The sequence below is a fragment of the Danio aesculapii genome, chromosome 9 (genome assembly GCF_903798145.1).
Source record: "Danio aesculapii chromosome 9, fDanAes4.1, whole genome shotgun sequence".
In the NCBI taxonomy this organism is placed as follows: Eukaryota; Metazoa; Chordata; class Actinopteri; order Cypriniformes; family Danionidae; genus Danio; species Danio aesculapii.
The window spans coordinates 41,696,235-41,714,744 of NC_079443.1; the positions used below are offsets into that span (position 1 = coordinate 41,696,235).

Consider the following 18,510-nt stretch of genomic DNA (forward strand, 5'->3'; position numbering starts at 1 on the left):
AATAAATTACTTTTTAGGAATTAGTTATTAAAACTATTAGGTTTCAAAAATGTGTTGAAAAATATCTCCTTTAAACATCACTTATATATATATATATATATATATATATATATATATATATATATATATATATATATATATATATATATATATAAAAAAGTAAAACCTTCCAGGAGGGCTAATAATGTTGTCTTCTACTGTACGTGTTGCTACATTTCACTGACAAAATGGTTTCAAAACAAAGGTAACAGACACAGAGTGCCTAAAAGTATGAGAAGTCATGCTTCACATGTACTCTTGAAGCAGTCACTATACTGCTGTGTAAATATATACAATAGCCAGACAGTATATACTGCAGGAGCAAAGAGAGAGTGCTGAAGGATGTATCTGACATTCTGCTGGTAGTGATCTCTCTATGAGCACATTTGCTGAAAGGCTGATGACTGTAAGAGCATAATATTCAGTAACCGCGCAGGGTTACACGTGTAAAAGGACGTCGATGACATTTTCGTTCTGTTGTCCGACTGCTCTGATTACTTCACGGCTCATGTGATTAAAAAGATTTCATTTGGGAGGAAACGCCTCTGGTATTAGGATGGGTTAGCTCATTTTACACCTGACCAGTTACATTTAGATTCGTCGATGCTGTGTGATTCAGTTTAAGACTGATGGTTTAATCCCGTCACGCCGCAGAGAATGAGGAACGCCAGTCTTTTTCTACTCCAGCGGACAATGACTTTTTCAGCCTGGGCTTAGCATTGTTTTAAGATCATCTAAGATTCAAGAGCTGCTCTTGTGTGCTGTCAATGCTTAAATGAACGTTGATGAGCCTTTGCAAAAGTGCTTTTTTTATAGCCCTGATGAAGCATTTTAATGCTGGGGACAGATGGTGTGAGATACAAAAATACTTAATGTTGGGGATAATTTGCAACCATTAAAGGGTTATTTCACCAAAAAAAAGAAAAATTATATTATTAATTACTCAACCATCATGACATTTCAATCCCCTGAAACCTTCGTTCATCTTCAGAACTCATTTATTCATTTTCCTTCAGCTTAGTCTCCATTTCAAAGGTCACCACAGCGGAATGAACCGCCAACTTTCCGGCATATGTTTTAAACAGCGAATGCTCTTCTAGGCACAACCCATTAGGGGAAACACCCATACACACACACATTCATAACACTCCAGAAAATGTAGCTTACCAAATCACCTATAGTCTTTGGACTGTGGGGGGAAACCAGAGCACCTGGAGGCAGTGTTGCCTCCATCACGCAGTGCCTGCAGTTAAACTTACAGCGGTTTATCATGACACTTATTGATCTTTGTTTTTTTTCATATTTGACAGCAAGAAGAAACATAGAAGCCTTATCGGATTGACAAGCAGCGCCTAATTAAGTTCAAAAGAACTTAAAATGCCAAATAAGACAAATTTATACCCCATTTTGACACTAAAACATAACATTAAGTGAAGTGTATGGATGATGTTGTTGTGGTTTTGTTTAGTTGTGGTTCTGTGATTGCTGGTGTTGGTTGCCGTAGGGTTAAAAATTATGACAGTTAAAGTAACTACGTTAATTTAGATAATTAATTAAATACATTTTAATTAAATTAAATAATAATCTATTATTCTGGGCATTTTTGTGTGTTTTAGCTGGCTTTGAACAGATTTTGGGCTGGAAAAAGTCAGCTAAATCTGGCAATACTGCCCGGAGGAAACCCACGCCAACACAGGGAGAACATGCAAACTCCACACAGAAATGCCAACTGGCACAGCCAGGACTGCTGTGAGGCAACAGTGCAAAGCAATGAGCCACTGTGCCACCCTTCAGAACTCAAAGATATTTTAGATTAAATCCAGGAGCTCTCTCATCCTCCATAGACGTCAACAGTCCCGAGAAAAGGAACCGAAAAAATATTCAAAACTTCTAATGTGACATCAGTGCTTCAAATGTAATCATACGAAGCTCCAAGAACACCGTGCACCAATAATCTGTAAAAACAACTTTGTTTTTTAATGTCTAATGCTTTTGGAGAGTTGTATGATTACTGATGAACCACTGAAGTCACATGGAATGTTTTCACAATGTTTTTGGTTGCTTTTCTAGACTTTGAACGTCTCAGGACTGTTGCTGTATATGGAGGATTAATGCGCTCTCTCAGGGTCTCAGGGGTTTGGAACGACATGAAAGTGAATAACTAATAACAGAATTTTCACTTTTGGGCGAACTAAACCTTTATATACTACAGTGCAATGTTTTCACTGTTATGACTTGTTTGGAAATGAACAGTATTAATGAGGGGTTTCAAGTGGTTTCACGGGGGCGTGTTTAGAATAGTTCTCTTTAAGCTATTTATTATGACTTCATTTTAGAATCTATTCGATTTGAATTTCGTATGTGTTCTTCTGTTCAGGATTAAATGCCATGAATTCACTTTTAAGTTAATTCTGTTTCAAAGTTTTAGTAAGACTTATCGAGGAACAAATTATTCGATTTCATAATTAATTATAAAAGTATACAATAACTAAAACAAGGATATGCATTAATAAGATGTGGTCGTCAAAGCGAATTTGTAATTCACATTAAGTTCAGAGCTCTTAAGTTTAAAATAGGCTAACAGTCAGTTAAACTATAGTATAAGATAACACACACAGCTGTCTAAATAAATAGGCTATACAATACACAGTTGATCACTTAGGCCAATTAAAATATTATTTAAAAAACTGTTCTGTAGTTAGCCTACAAGAGAAATTTCATGTCTGTGCAGGATCTGGGCAGTATTGGTTTACCAGCGAGCGTGAGCGGAATGTTAATGGAACGATTGCTTTGGGCAGTTAGCGACTGAGTGGAGCGCACAACCATGGAGCACAATGCTAAGCGGAGCGCCACACTGCAGTATATCAGTTCAGTATGTACACTATGTTACATAACTGCCCCCCTGCTGGTCATGTCTTTCTTACGTTAGATCGTGTGTGATCCCGTTCATTCACTCGCACATTCTCAGTAGACACATCTGTATACACTAGTTTTAGATCAGCAAGAAGGACAGCCAGTTAAATTGCTGTATTTGAGATTATATTTGCATATTAGACAAGAGGTACATATAAGTCAGGAGGAGTCATGGCTTACTTTAATAAATATTTGAATCAGATCAGACTGCATGTTTATTGATGTAGGATACTGCAATGTTTTTTCAATTTAATTGAGCTTTTGTATCGTGCATTAAAATGTCTAATGATATTATGAATATGATAATAAATGATATAATAGATGGATGACACAGTGGCGCAGTAGGTAGTGCTGTCGCCTCAAAGCAAGAATGTCGCTGGTTCGAGCCTCGGCTGGGTCAGTTGGCGTTTCTGTGTGGAGTTTACATGTTCTCCCCGTGTTTGCGTGGATTTCCTCCGGGTGCTCCGGTTTCCCCCACAGTCCAAAGACATGCGGTACAGGTGAATTGGGTAGACTAAATTGTCCGTAGTGTATGAGTGTGAATGAGTGTGTATTGATGTTTTCCAGAGATGGGTTGCAGATGGAAGGGCATCCGCTGTGTAAAACATATGCTGGATAAGTTAGCAGTTCATTTGCTGTGGCTACCCCAGATTAATAAAAGGACTAAGCCGAAAAGAAAATGAATAAATGAATGATAATAGATATGATAATAATATGATAAATATCCTGCATCAATATTGGACATTATATATATATATATATATATATATATATATATATATATATATATATATGCTTAATGTTATATTTACATAAAGCCATATAAAACCAGCAAGCTATAATACATTACAGCATGTTATATTCGCCTCCATGAGCAGGATATTCTTGCTGTGGTTTGCATGTTAATAAGAAACAACGGAAAAGATAAATTAAACCACTTTTGGTCACACATCAAAATGAATCGCCAGTTACCTTGGAAGCAGTACACTAATGGTGTCTGAAGTGAAAGGAATTGAAGCATTTTGAAAAATTAGTGTAGAAGTAATTATTGCCAAGTAAAAACTGTGAGTCAGTAATCTGTTTGAGAATGGAGCCAATGAACAAATGATTTCCTAAATTATTTGTACACTATTATATTCAGTGGCTACAAAAGCGAATGTAGACAACAGTTAGTATTACTGTAGATTTAAATTAAGCTTGACTTTGTTTTTAAAGTGTTTTGAGCTTGGTTAGTTTTGTTATGCACTTGTCAACTTATCAGCCTAAAAGTTGAACTAGAAAAAAAAATCTAGCCATTGCACTAAGAATGTATATGCATGAAGTCTCAGAACACACAACACATGTCACTCGTATAGTATTCCTATGGGGAAAATGCAATGGTCGATATGGCTGCTCTAGCAAAGGAAGCCCTGTCTTCTAGCAAAGGAGCACATCATTTCTCGCTATGGGCTGATGATTCTCTAGGGGAGGGTCTCGGTCCAGACATGAGTGTTTACCACAGTTTTTGCAGCTTCATTGTTATGAACCCTCTGGGGTCAGCAAATGTGCTAGAACAGGAGTCACCAAGTTTTGCTCCAACCCTAAACAAACACACCTGAACAAGCTAGTCAAGGTCTAATTAGGTATACTTGAAACTGCAAAACTGTTGTGTTAAGGCAAGCTGGAGCTAAACTCTGCAGGACACGGCCCTCCAGGACCAAGTTTGATGACCCATGTGCTAGAATCTCAGTAAATACTTACCCCACGCACATGAGTAACATATTTACATACAGCTTGAAATATCTACTTTTAAACTAACCAACTAAATCAAAACAAATGTCCTCTGGGTTTGTAATCTGTATGAATTGCCCTATCTGACGTCATTATGTAAAAAACATTTCCCACTTATGCCATTCAAATGCAAATCATTGCTCGCTATAGACTGATAATTCTTCGGAGGAGGTGCTAGGTCCAAACATGAGTGTTTATGACAGTTTCTGCAGCTTCACTGTTATGAACCCTCTGGGGTCAGCAAATGCGCTAGAACAGGGGTCAGCAAGTTTAGTTCCAACTCTAAACAAACCCACCTGAACAAGCTAGTCAATGTCTTATTAGGTCTACTTGAAACAAGACATGTCTAAGTGCACTTTAAATACACAGATGATGCACTTAGTCAACCGGTAAAAAGAAGTGTAGAATGTTGGACACTTCATGCACTCAACAGCCGCTTTGTTGCTCACGTAGTGGAAGGGGCAGAGCTTTCAGATGTTGGATTACTTTACTCATTTTGGATTGAGAAAGCAAAATTCTCCTACGATAGTGATTATAACACCTCCCGGTGGTGAATGTGGTATACTCATGGCAGGTATTATTTGGTAGTTTGGTTATTTATTTCACTAATTTGGCAACGTCAAACATCATCTGGTAAACGGTTTAAATTTTCAATTAGTCACCACATTTATATACTGTGCTGTTGAGCGTGTAAATGCTTAAGTACATAACATAAGTCCAGTGTATAGTGTTCCATTTGGGACGCAGCTTATGTCTTTCTTACTTAACACACCTGATTCAGATCCTCAGCTCGTTAATAGAGAAATCCATGAGCTGATCCTTGTGTGTCAAATAAGAGAGACATACAAAATGTGCAGGGCATAGAATCGAGGACCACTGCTTTAAAGGGACTTTCTTTTCATTCACTTTCAAGTTGGTTACTTAAATTTGCAGCAATGATTATAAGAAAAGTGGCCTGATTTAAAAAGCAACTTTATGAGTGTAGCTTTATTCATCTATACACTATTGAATTTGTAATACCAGATTTCTAGTGTCCATCAAACCATTTGAACACCAGCTTTTGCCAGGCTGAGAGACCAGCTAAACAAGACCAGCAAATCTCTTTCAAATGATTTTTTTTTCTCCTTTTATGAAATAGCTCTGCTTGTTCCTTTCAGTTTGCCTGCATTTTAGTTGGCGGCATGTTGGAGAATTATATATATATATATATATATATATATATATATATATATATATATATATATATATATATATATATATATATATATATATATATATATATATAACACTATAAGTAGATAATCTTGCGTAAAGGCTTTACATTAAAAGTCTTTGCTGCAACATAATATGAACCTCTTATTCTGTCCTGGATGAATGAAATGAATATTTTGTAAGGAGGATTTTTCAGTATTACTGCATATACACTCTAAATCTTATAATACTCATTGAATTCACAAGAGGCTTTTTGTTTTAAAGGTTCAAGTTCATAGTCTGTTTGTGAGTGAGAATGCTAATCTGAAAACCAGATGCTTGTGTTCCCCCGTTTTTGCGTTGTGTTGGCCCTGTGAGGAGTATGGCACAATTACAAATGATTTGTACGGGCAAGTTCACAAGTCTCTGTCCCAGTGGACTGGCTGCTGTTATCAATGGAGAACAGAGGATTATTATAGTGTCACAGTGTGCAGAGACTAAAGGGCATGACCACTGCCAGCGCAGGTCTGTACCCGAGACCTTCAGCCCTGTTCCACGCTGGCATATGCATGAGCCAGTTTCAGCTTTGTGAATACATGGAAACAATAAATGAAATAGGCTGTAGGTACTAGAATCGTTGTTGTTTTTAAATAACCAGTTCTATATATGATCACTAAAACACAGGGTGTTAGATTTTACCACTTATTTACTGCTCACAAAGACTTTAAAAATTGTTTCAATAAAAGTATTTAATAAATAAAAGTCAAGCTTTGTCATTCCGCTACATGTGAGGGCATTTAATTCAGTGTCACATGATATTTCATCAAGATTTCTCAAGAAATTATTAATTATCTATGTGTGGAAAATAATAATATATAACGTAATAATTTTCTAATAATTTCTAATAATTTTTTCAAGATGTTTTGATGAATAGAAAGTTAGAAAGGAAGTGAAATAGAATTCTTCAATGAACAGTGTTTGAAATAAAATGTATTTACTGTCACTTTTGAGCAATTTAAACAAAATAATAAAACATAAAAAAAAATTATATAAAATAAAATGTTTTGAAAAGTGGTGTGCATTAAGTTAAAGGGCTCATTAGATGAACTAGATTGGCCTTAGTGGGTGTAGTGAGTGTATGGGTGTTTCCCAGGGTTGTCAGAGTAATTGGTGGTTCATTCTTCTGTGGCGACCTCTGATACAGTTGTAGAAAAATATAAGATAGACAGTCATATTAACCAAGCTTGATTACTAAAAAGGGCCTCAAAATGATGCCACTAACCTGACAAACGTTATTCAATCCATCACTTCTTTCTCACAAGCACTTGTTGAATCAACCCAGCACTTTGTAAACAGGTCTCGGAATCCAGACAGACTGATGAAAAAAACATGTTCCTCCAACTCCCAGAGGTTGTGTAAAATCCCCAATCATTAGAACTGAAAGTCAGATAGAAAAAGAGCTGTTCACTTATGTGTGCAATTTGCATCAGATTAATGCATGGCTCATGCATTTATATAGAATCCAAAATTGATTACGCTGTATCTGAAATGTTTATATTTAACATCTGAAGCTCAAAATTCACTTATGTTTTGCATATAACATATATATGCTGTATATGCATACATTTGCAGTCCTAAATTTGCATAGATGGAAAAATCCTCATAACGATGACAAAGCTGCCTTTCAATTGGCTTCTACGTGGGAATCATTAAAATAACTTCCACTCTCTACAGAGAGAAAGCCCACAGTCAAGGAAAAATTACTCTTAAAGACTGCTGCAAAAATAACTACTAAATAATATTCCAAAAACGCCACTGTGGAAGTTAAAATAAGCACATAAATTATAATTAGAGTGCAAAAAATGATCTCTGAGAGTTTGAATGCCCCAGTGGACACTCCTAGTTTAATTATCAGGATGTGGGAGATACTTTAAACCACCCAGACACTTCCTTGAAAAGGTTGTACCTCAAAACTCCCAGTGCGAACTTAAAGGAAACCTGTTAGAGAAGCCAGAAAAAGCCTATCGATCACTTCAGTTCAAGAGCTGAGAATGGTGGAAAGGTGCTCTAGTCATCCAAATCTACACAAGATTGGCCTACAGCGTGGCGCAAATAGGGACAAATGACCTTTAAGAGAAAAAACATGCAGGCATCCTCACATGTTAAGGCTTCAGACACATTTTAAGCATGGAAAACGCTAATCTAACACCGCCCACCATCAAACATCAACATAGCAACTGCGAAGTTCCATCATCCGACAAGCCAAAAACGAATAGACCAAAAACATACCTGAACTGTGTGGGAAGATGGTACACACTTAAACCAACTGACTTCAAACTGGCACTGCTGCAAAACAAGGCTTTGCAGAATGTAAAAATATGCAAATACACTTTACAATATACACTCAAAAAATGATGTTTGCTGTTTATTCAAACTACTTATTTAAAATGAGCTTGAGCTTTTTTGCAGGACAACTTAATTGTTTTATGTTCAATCCACTTTGTAAGAAAATCATTAAATTAATTTAAAGGGCACCTATGATGAAAATCATCTTTTGTAAGCTGTTTGGAGAGAATTGTGTGTAGGTATAGTGGGTCCGCTGTCATATTGGGGTGATATAAAGACAATACGTATTTTTCATTTCCTGATGTTAAAATAGGATCCAAATCCCTCCCATTTTGATGCTAACGTGACGAAGGAGTGCGGTTTCCCTGCCCACCGAATTGATAGACAGCCACATATTAATATTTCTCCGTAGTAACGCGTATAATCATATCAAGTGGACAGGATGTGCACAAAGCAAGTGGAATTAAATGATCTGTTCAGCTCTCAATCATCATCAAATGTGATCATGAAGGAGTTTAACAAGTTTAAAACGTTTTTAAAAGTGCATATTTGTAATGAATTACAGCGACTTTATTTACCCTAATTACAGCATCACAGCCACATGTCAGTACAATTATAAAAGACTCTTCAATCCCAGTTTGTGGAGGATAAATCAGGCTTATTTTGTACATTAACATAACAGATATCCATACAGCAGTGGATATTAACCTGTATCCTGTCACATTTGTTGTGCAAAAACAGTATTAAGTTAAACGCACATGCTATGTATGTGTGTGCGTGTGTCCACTGTGTGTGTGTGTGTGTGAACTTTGTAACGACATTGTGTGTGACTCATTGAAAGGCTTGAATTAACTCCACAACGAAAACATCAAATAATCATTGGGAAAACTCTTACTGTAGTATTTCTCACAAACGTTACATGAGATCTGCTTCCTTCATGTCTGTCACTGTGCTGTTTATCTGACGCAGCTGAGGCGGAGATTGAGGCACACTCTGACAGGCACGTGGTAACGGTGGGCGGGGAACATTAAAGACACAGGCAACACTGGCAAAAACAGTTACAATGTGTTCAAATCAAAGAATTCCAATATTCTGAAAGGTATAATAAATACTCTGATGGGTATTTTGAGTTGAAACTTTACAGACACATTCTGGAGACACAAAAGATTTATGTTAAATCTTGAAAAAGGGGTAAAATAGGTGCCCTTTAATTGATTTGTGTTGGGACAACATGAAGGAACTGTGTGGAACCCAGCATTTTTTACTGTGTACACAAAAAAATGATGTACTTAATTAAAAAAGAGCTGAAACAACACAATTCCCAAGGATTTTTTTTGTAAGACAACTTAATTGTTTTATGTTCAAGCCACTTAAATTTGTAAAAACTAATAAGCTAACTTAATAACTTCATGTTGTCCCAACACTAATTGATTATGTGGAAGCCATCATTTATTACAGTGTAATATAGAGTTTCTGAAATTAACACAAAAAATAAAAATAAAAATCAGAGTTAGGTTTTATGATTCTGTGAAGCAGAACTGCTTAAGGATCTAAAATATTTTGACAAGGGACTATATATGGATCTTAATATTTCATGTACTTTTTGTGCTACATGCAATAATCAGCATGAGTCATGTATTTTATAATACCCATGTGACGTAGGACTAATTACATATTAACCTGGGCTAACTTCAGTAACACGTTGGTGCTGAAAAGGATGGTCATATTTTGTTCACTTGTTATATATTCCCTAATACAGAGGTTCCCAAACATTTCAGCCCGCAACCCCCAAAATAACAATGCCAGTGACTTGCGACCCCCACATTTCTTGAAGGTGGTTATAAATATACAATCGTTGCGCACACAACAAGAGGCCTATATAAGCACGAGCATATTGACAACAGTAAAAAGTGCAACAGTCTAATAATCATATATTTTTTATAGTCATTTATTAATTTGTTTAATTTAATATTAACCTCACCTAAAGGGGCTGGAGAGCACAATGTCTTCAGCTCTTTAAGTCTATTCTTGGTATAATTTTGGAGACTGCTACTCAGAGATCATTTTCAATGTTTAGTTGTGGCCTGTATTTATTTGTAATGTATTTGATTGCCATAAAGGTGTCAGAAAGTTTAACCTGGTGCTATAAAAAATATCTGATGCAACTGACAATATTCCTGTGTGGTTAATCTAACGTAAATACACCAATCCTATAAAGGTTGATGGCTTTTCATTTGCATGTTGTTTTTTTATGCAAGTATTAACTACTATTTTTATCTTTTGTGGGTTATGGATAAAATATGGTAATAATAATAGTTTAATAATATGTATTTGCTTTTGGAAATCATCAACCCTCACTTTGGGACCCACTGCCCTAATATAATTATGTGTAATTGCCTGATAAAAATTGATCAAACAAATGTAAAATCATGCAATACCACAGTAATCCTTTTGCTTGCTAAACTCTATTCATGAATTTATGATTTTTTAATTTATTTTTTTGATAAAAATTACCAATCAAATGCATAACAAATCTTACAATAGGATATTCACAATTTAGCATAAATCACGCTAGTAAAATAACAAAAAGAAAGAAGAACAGAAAAAAACAAACAAAGAGCAAGAGCATGTATACACAATTACCATAGAGAAGAGGAGTTTAGGTTTTTGGAGTATATTAACAGTTCTGGTTGCTTTACGACTTTCAAAATAAATGTTTAAATCAGCCTTAAAGTGGGAGACATTAGGCTTCCTCTTCGACAATTTACACTTGTGCATATGAAACTTCCCTAATAATATCAAAAGATTTAACATAACAGATTCTTATCTATATGTTTTTTATCTACATAAAATGGAATCTCTTTTCTTTATATTAATTCTATCACCACTCAGTATATTAAATAACCATTCAAAATCATATCAGAAATATTTAACATACAGTTGAAATCAGAATTATTAGAATTTTTTTTTCTTTTCTAAATTTTTCCCAAATGATGTTTAACAGAGAAAGGCAATTTTCACAGTATTTCTAATACTATTTATTCTTTTGGAGAAAGTTTTATTTGTTTTATTTTGGCTAGAATAAAAGCAGCTTTTGATAAAAAAAAAAAAAAACAACATTTTAAAGGTCAAAATTATTAGCCTCTTTAAGCTTTATTTTTTCCGATGGTCTACAGAACAAACCATCGTTATACAATGACTTGCCTAATTACCCTAACCTGACTAGTTAACCTAATTAAGCCTTTAAATGTCACTTTAGGCTGTATAGAAAAGTGTCTTGAAAAATATCTAGTCAAATATTATTTACTGCTATCATAAAATAAATTATTTCTAATGTTATTAAAACTATTATGTTTACAAATGAGTCGAACAAATATCTCTCTCCTGTCATGTTCGGGTCAAATCTGACCAATTTACAACACTCATAAATATTGTTTTTTACATCTGATTGCCTCAAGGCCCAAAGGTATCCTCTATATTATGCACTTGAACATGTAAAAGTGATGATCACCTCTTTCACTGAATTTTGAGGGTTTTAATCATCCATGTTACACCTGTGATGTTCCCAATCAAAAGTGACCGCCATAGGAACATCCCCATACACACTATACCAACTCACTTACTCACTCACACACACATTTCAGACTGAGAAATGTCTTTTGTGGGTACACATCTCTTTCCCATGCTTATGTGCCCATCTTCCCACTTGACCTACATGACATTACGTTCATTTTATAATACATTTTGAGTGCCATTTTTTTTTGTAGCTATTTTATGTAAATAAACGGGGGGCTAATAATTCAGGGGGGTTGAGCATTCTGACTTCAACTGTACATGCAATCAAAAACCAAGTGCATAATAGTCTCAACATTCATTCTGCAAAAACACAAGATTCAGAAAGATCCACTTTATATCTCTTGAGAAAATGGTTGGTGAGATATACTTTAGATTTAATTTTAAAGTAGATTTCACTAACTTTAATAGTGACACCACTCAATTTATTGTTGCTAATTATATTATAACTCATTTTGATAGTTAAGAATCAGTTCTTCCTTTAAACAAAATCACTTTTTTGTGTGCTGTGCAATTTGTTCTTGAAAACTTTGCAGACCTTCAACATTCACAAAGAGGTACATTACACTGCATGAGAGGTAATATCCGAATAAGCGTAATGGTGCACCTTAACTGTGATGTCTAGCCTCTAACAGTCATATTTCTCTGTCTCTCCAGCCTTCGCCCTGTGAATGGTGTCGCTGCGAGCCAAATAACGAGGTGCACTGTGTGGTCGCTGACTGTGCAGTACCAGAGTGCGTCAATCCAGTGTACGAGCCAGAACAGTGCTGCCCCATCTGTAAAAACGGTAAGAACGGCCTATTTCCTATTATAGGTCTACGGAGGAGATGAAAATACCTGCAAGGTGTACTTTAAAGAAATCCTCAGAGTCCCGTCTCTCCATTCCCAAAGGAAAGCGACTCGATCTGCTGACTGGCATGTATTAGAGTTCATGAAACAGCGGTGGTATAAACCGAGAGCTTGATGCACAGGTTGTTTAAAGCCCACTCAAACTTTCTATTAGATGGCGGTATCTCCTCCTAGTGAGATCTGATTACCCATCCTCTGCTCAATTACCGGGGAAATTTGGTTCAGATAAACAGTGTCCCATTGATTAAGACCATGCTAAAAAGGATTAATTGGCCAATGGGGACTCCTCTATCTCCTGCGTCTTGATGCACTAGTCAGCAAGACCCGATTGCAAAATTACAATTATTGGATTCCAATGGCTCACTGGGTGGCCAAGGGTAAGAGATATCCCTGAGTCAGACCGATACGAAGACACAAACACAAAAGTGTAAGCTCAGGGAATCAGTGGGATAAATAAAATGTTGATCCGCATGACGCTTGTAGGCCAAAGCAATCTGCGTAAAGGACGTTGGCTTAAAGGGATATTTCACCCAAAAATGAAAGTTGCTGTAAGTTTACTCACCCTCAGGCCATCTAAGATGTAGATGACTTTTTCTTTAATGGAATAATATAGTGTTCAACATATATGAGTACACTCCTTACAAATCTCTCATTTAAATGAATATTTTCTATAGGAAGCTTTACAATATTATATTTGTACATAGGTTAGTCAGTACTAAAGCCAAATCTGGAGCTAATCGAACAAAAAAAAAAAACGTATGATAACGGTCAAAAATTAGTACATCCGAATGTATTTGTAAATGTAAAGGTTATCAAATTTGGGCGAAATTTTGTAGTTGGTAATTTTTTTTACAATATTTCACGTGAATTTAAATCAGTTTCAGTTTCCTTTAGTTTTGTCATTCAAAACATCACAATACATTAATGCAGAACGAAATTATGTTGCATCAGACCCAACAAGAACATAAAAAACATCAAGCACTATAAAAACCTAACATAATAAATACGCTTTTAGCATTTAAAATATATAGTTATACAAAATATAACCCAATAAAAAATAAATAAATTAATTAATTAATTAATAAATAAAAACTAAAAAAAAAAAAAAAAAAAGTTTAACTATTTATTAATTTATTATTACATACTAGCTATCAATAGTATTTAAAATGCGATATTATTCAAAAGCCTTATAATGAAAGGGCAGGGTTTCTGCAGGTTTCATCAAGTCAAATTAATCAAGTCAAATTTAAGATAAAAATTTCAACATAATTTTGCTTTTTAACATTGTTAGAAAATTTTTTTGCTATGGAGGAAATTACATACATTACATTGGCTTTTGGTCCAAATTGATTGAGTAACTTCTATTCAATCTAATGCATATCTGTTGTAAAACCTTAAGTTTCATACCCATTTAAAAATATTATGTCTACTCCTGCTTACCTCTGTAAGTACTTTTTGTATGAATGTAAACAATGTAAAGGGATATATTGCTCTGTTATTAACATGAGGAATTGTGTAATTGTTTTTAGTTTTCTTTTCCTGATTTTATTAAGATGGATTGTTGGTGATTGGATGGATGTCAGCCCGACTGGGTAGCTTTACTTGAACAGAGGAAAATTAAGACCTGTTTAAAATCATTTAAGACCAACAAAACAATATTTCAGTGAATTTAAGACTTTAAGGCCTAAAATTTAGTTTTTGAAATTTAAGACATTTTCAGATGCCGTGTATACCCTAGACAGGATAAAAACTATGAAACTGCACTGATTTGCTCCTCAGGCTTCTTTAATGCCTGTCTGATGGCATGACTGAGAGCAGACTGTCATTTTGACTCCAATGGACCTTTCAGCAGACTTTATTATAATAAAATGTATGATCTTTCTGTTTATTAATATTTTAATAAATGTATTTGTTTAATAAATCTATTTTTTTTCAAATGCACCCAATCATATTACCTATATTCAATAAGAAATGGATAAAAAAATATTCATTTTCAAAATGGGGTGTACTATGTTGAGCACTGTAAATATATATTTAGCTGAAACTCATACTGAGCACATACTCGTTGTATATTTTGGACTAATTATTCAGTTTAATTTTAATCAACATTGTTATTTTGTTGTGTGATTTTTAAATTTCTGTTTTCTTTTATTTCAGTTTTTGTTACAATTCAACTTTTAAAAAGTGTGTGTAAATAGTTATCTGCATTAAGTGGCTCTCACAGAATATTATAGTAGAAAACCACAAGTATTAATTTGTTTTGCTTGTATATGTTTGTTTTTGACTCAAGTAGCCTTTGACTTTTAATGAATCAGCACTTTATGATTCACCAAAGACCACAATTTCTGCTTTAATGCTCCACTGAAGAAAAGTGACAAACATAATTTGGTTGGATGACCTGAAGGTGTGTAATTTAATGAGGAAATGATCATTTTAGGATGAGTTGCTAAAGTTGTGGCAAGAAAAGGTTTGATAAATACTTTCTGCAATTTTCAAAATGCTTCGCTATTCTCAGCTGAATCGATTCTGAGCTTAGCAGATGGCGCTGTATACTTTACAATCATCCATACTCTGCTTGCCTCCAATTCCTTACCCATACCACTTGAACCTAAATTATTGGTTAAGGAAACATTAGGAAAGGTTTAAGCAAATTACAAGTGTTCAAAGCGAGGTGTGTTAATCAGGTACATTAATCTTGCAAGATAAAAATTAAACTAAAAGCCTAGAGCGCCATCTGCTGTTAAAAACTAAGCTCAATCACTTCAAGAGAGAAAAGTGAAGCTTTTAAAAAGCTCAAAATCAATGCAGTCAATTTCTCGAACAAATTTTCCCCACAGTTAAAACGTTACCATACTTCACATAAATATCCATATAAATAGTGTATACCAAATTAAATTAAATGTATAATACCCAGAAGTACAAAAATACTAAAATTGTTTTTGTATGTAATGTCATAATATTACAGTTCTACACTGATATAATAAAAATAATGTTCATTTAAAATCAGCTTTTCTTACTTAAAGGTGTAAAAATATCTGACAGCTAACCTTTTTGTTGACGTGATGGATTTTAACAAGATAAAACTACATCAAGACTGCAAATTGCAGCTGGGTTTCTGTCCTCCGTCTTAAAGAAATCTCGCAGTGCCTCGGGAGACATGTTTGAAAATAGATTTGTAAAGAAAAATCATATCTAATCTTCTAAGTGCAACTTTAAAATCTATGAAAATTTTTCCCTTCTGGCACACAGTGACCTACATTCTCCAGATCCACATTACAATCAGAAGTGTGGTGTAAGGTATAGTTGCTAAATAGAGACCGGCTGTGACTTTATGCTTTACTAGTGCAGAAAGACAGCCAGAGATACGCACACCCGGATACACAAAGCTCGCCTACAGCTTGGAAGAGAACTAATCCAGGCAGACAAGGCGCGGTGACAAGCTTGTGGTGCTGGCATTTTAGGGAGGCTGCGGTGGAGCTCGTCCCCTGGAGGAAAGAGTCAAGTCTGCTTCCAAGATCTTTAAAGGGGTCTTTTAGGAACAATCACATTTTCCTTCATACTTACAGATAAAAGTGTTCAATATGTTATATAAATACATACACTTTCAGACCCCAAATGTATCAGAATTTAACATTGATTTTAAACTGAATTTAAAGGGGACCTATGATGCCCCTATTTCCCAACATGTCAAGTAAGATTTCCCTAAAGTGTATATGTAAAGTTTCAGCTCAAAATACCACACAAATAAGGTTTTATAACTCCTTGAATCTGCCCCTTTTAGGACCCTATTATGCACCCGACGCATTAAGGCACAAGACATGTTTGGCGCAATTTGTTGCTATTTTCAGACCAGCGCAACCCTAATTTTCATATTTTGCACCACATCGTTTAAATAGCAAATCCATTTGTGCCACTTTGCGGACTCATGGGTGTGTTGGTCTATAAAGCGGGTGTGCTGGTCTATAAAGCAGGTGTGTTAAGGCGCAATGTTGGCACGTTGCTGTATTGAAAAACTAAAATAGACTGAAATAGACTGCATCAACTGACTGATCAACTGAAAGCTGGTCTAAAGTCCAGCACAGAGCACATTAGTTATGCACCTATGAAAGTCTAAAACACGTACATGTTGCTTAATACACACAGGATGTACAGCAAAATACAAAATTAAAGGATTAAAATGTTACAACAATTATTATTTTTATATATAAATATAAAAACCACTACCTCGATGCCTTCATGTCGGGGGCTTTTTTCAGTTTATTCATGACTATTAGCATTTGTATCATTTTAATATTATTAGCAGTATTATTTATTATATGCATTTTTATATTGGTTTTAATAAAATCAAGTTAGAATTGTCTGCCTGTTGGGTTTGAATCACCATGGGGCATCAGAATAGGACGCGTGTTTGGATATAACTCAGTTTTTTGACCACACTTCGTTATTATTGTTCATTTATTCGTTAGCTGGAAATTAAAACTGAATTTAGAATTTAGCAGAATTCTTTATCCTCACACTGCAGATGGTCTGTTTATCCGTTTTCTCACTAGTAAAGCATTCAGTTTTTCTTCTTACAATGTCCACCATGTAAAAAGCAAATGCGCAATAGCGCAATGCAACTGACTCTTAAAGAGAATTGGAGATGAGACTCTGATTGGTTTAATGCACGTTATTCTCAAAACACACCCATAACTCATTAAGAGAATAAGCACAACCATATTAGACATATTTAAAATATATTAGCATATTTTTCCATCCCTAAAATAGCAAAAGTGGATTCGGACACACCCTTAATGCTTTTGCGAAAGGCACTTTAGACTGCGCCTAGACCGTTAAAACAGAGCCCTTAGGCTTTGATCCTAATTGTGCCATTTTGGTTACTGTCACTGCCTGTGTGTCAGCATAGTGGCAGATTCAAAAACAAGACTAATGTACTATGCTAATGAGGGAGAGATTGTCACTAATGGGCGGTGCTATCCCTCTCTGATGACATGTACAAATGGAGAATGTCAATCAGAATATTTGTGCTGTTTCTACTGTTTGTATTAAGTGTGATTATAAAAAACAATTAATAAATTTTACCAGTAGAAGCTGGTTATATTCACAGACTTTTGCCACACAACTGTGTCTAAAAACACAATATAAAAGTTATTTTAGCATAATAGGTCACCTTTTTATTTTGAAGTAAAATTGACCTGATCTCATTGCAGAATAAGTTTAGTGAGAGTAAGAGAGCTGTAAAAAAACAACAACACTTATTTAGCAAGGATGAATTAAATTAACCAAAAGAGATCATAAAAAAAACATGCATAATATTATGAGTGTTTTCTGTTCTGTTGAATTTGTTAATGGATCACATTCATGTTTAATACATTTTACTGGATAACAAAATAGTTTCTTAATTATAAAAGCAGCATATTAGACTGATCTCTGAAGGATGCTGCAGAAAATTCAGCTTTGAAATATCTGACAATGCTAAAATGCTAAAATAATTCAATAAAAACAAATCAATGAAATTAAGAGACCACTTGAAAATGACCAATTTCTCTGGTTTTACTTGGTATGGGTTTAAATTCATTACTTTATTCTATTATTTTATTATTTTATAAATTATTTTTTATATTATATTATATTATATTATATTATATTATATTATATTATATTATATTATATTATATTATATTATGTTATATTATATTATATTATATTATATTATATTATATTATATTATATTATATTATATTATATAGTATTTTTACAAATTTTAAAAAACTTAAAAAAAATAAAATATTGGTAATTATAAGTATTGGCAACAATAACATTGGTAAT

The 18,510-nt window shown here is 34.4% G+C and overlaps 1 protein-coding gene across 1 annotated transcript in view; it reads left to right on the plus strand.

Annotated features, from left to right (window-relative positions):
• vwc2l (von Willebrand factor C domain containing 2 like) overlaps positions 1-18,510 on the plus strand; it is a 61,410-nt gene that overhangs the window by 22,329 nt on the left and 20,571 nt on the right. The window contains exon 2 of the mRNA XM_056465976.1: positions 12,490-12,619. Within this exon, the coding sequence (XP_056321951.1) occupies positions 12,490-12,619 (130 nt within the window). The remainder of the gene's footprint in view (positions 1-12,489; positions 12,620-18,510) is intronic.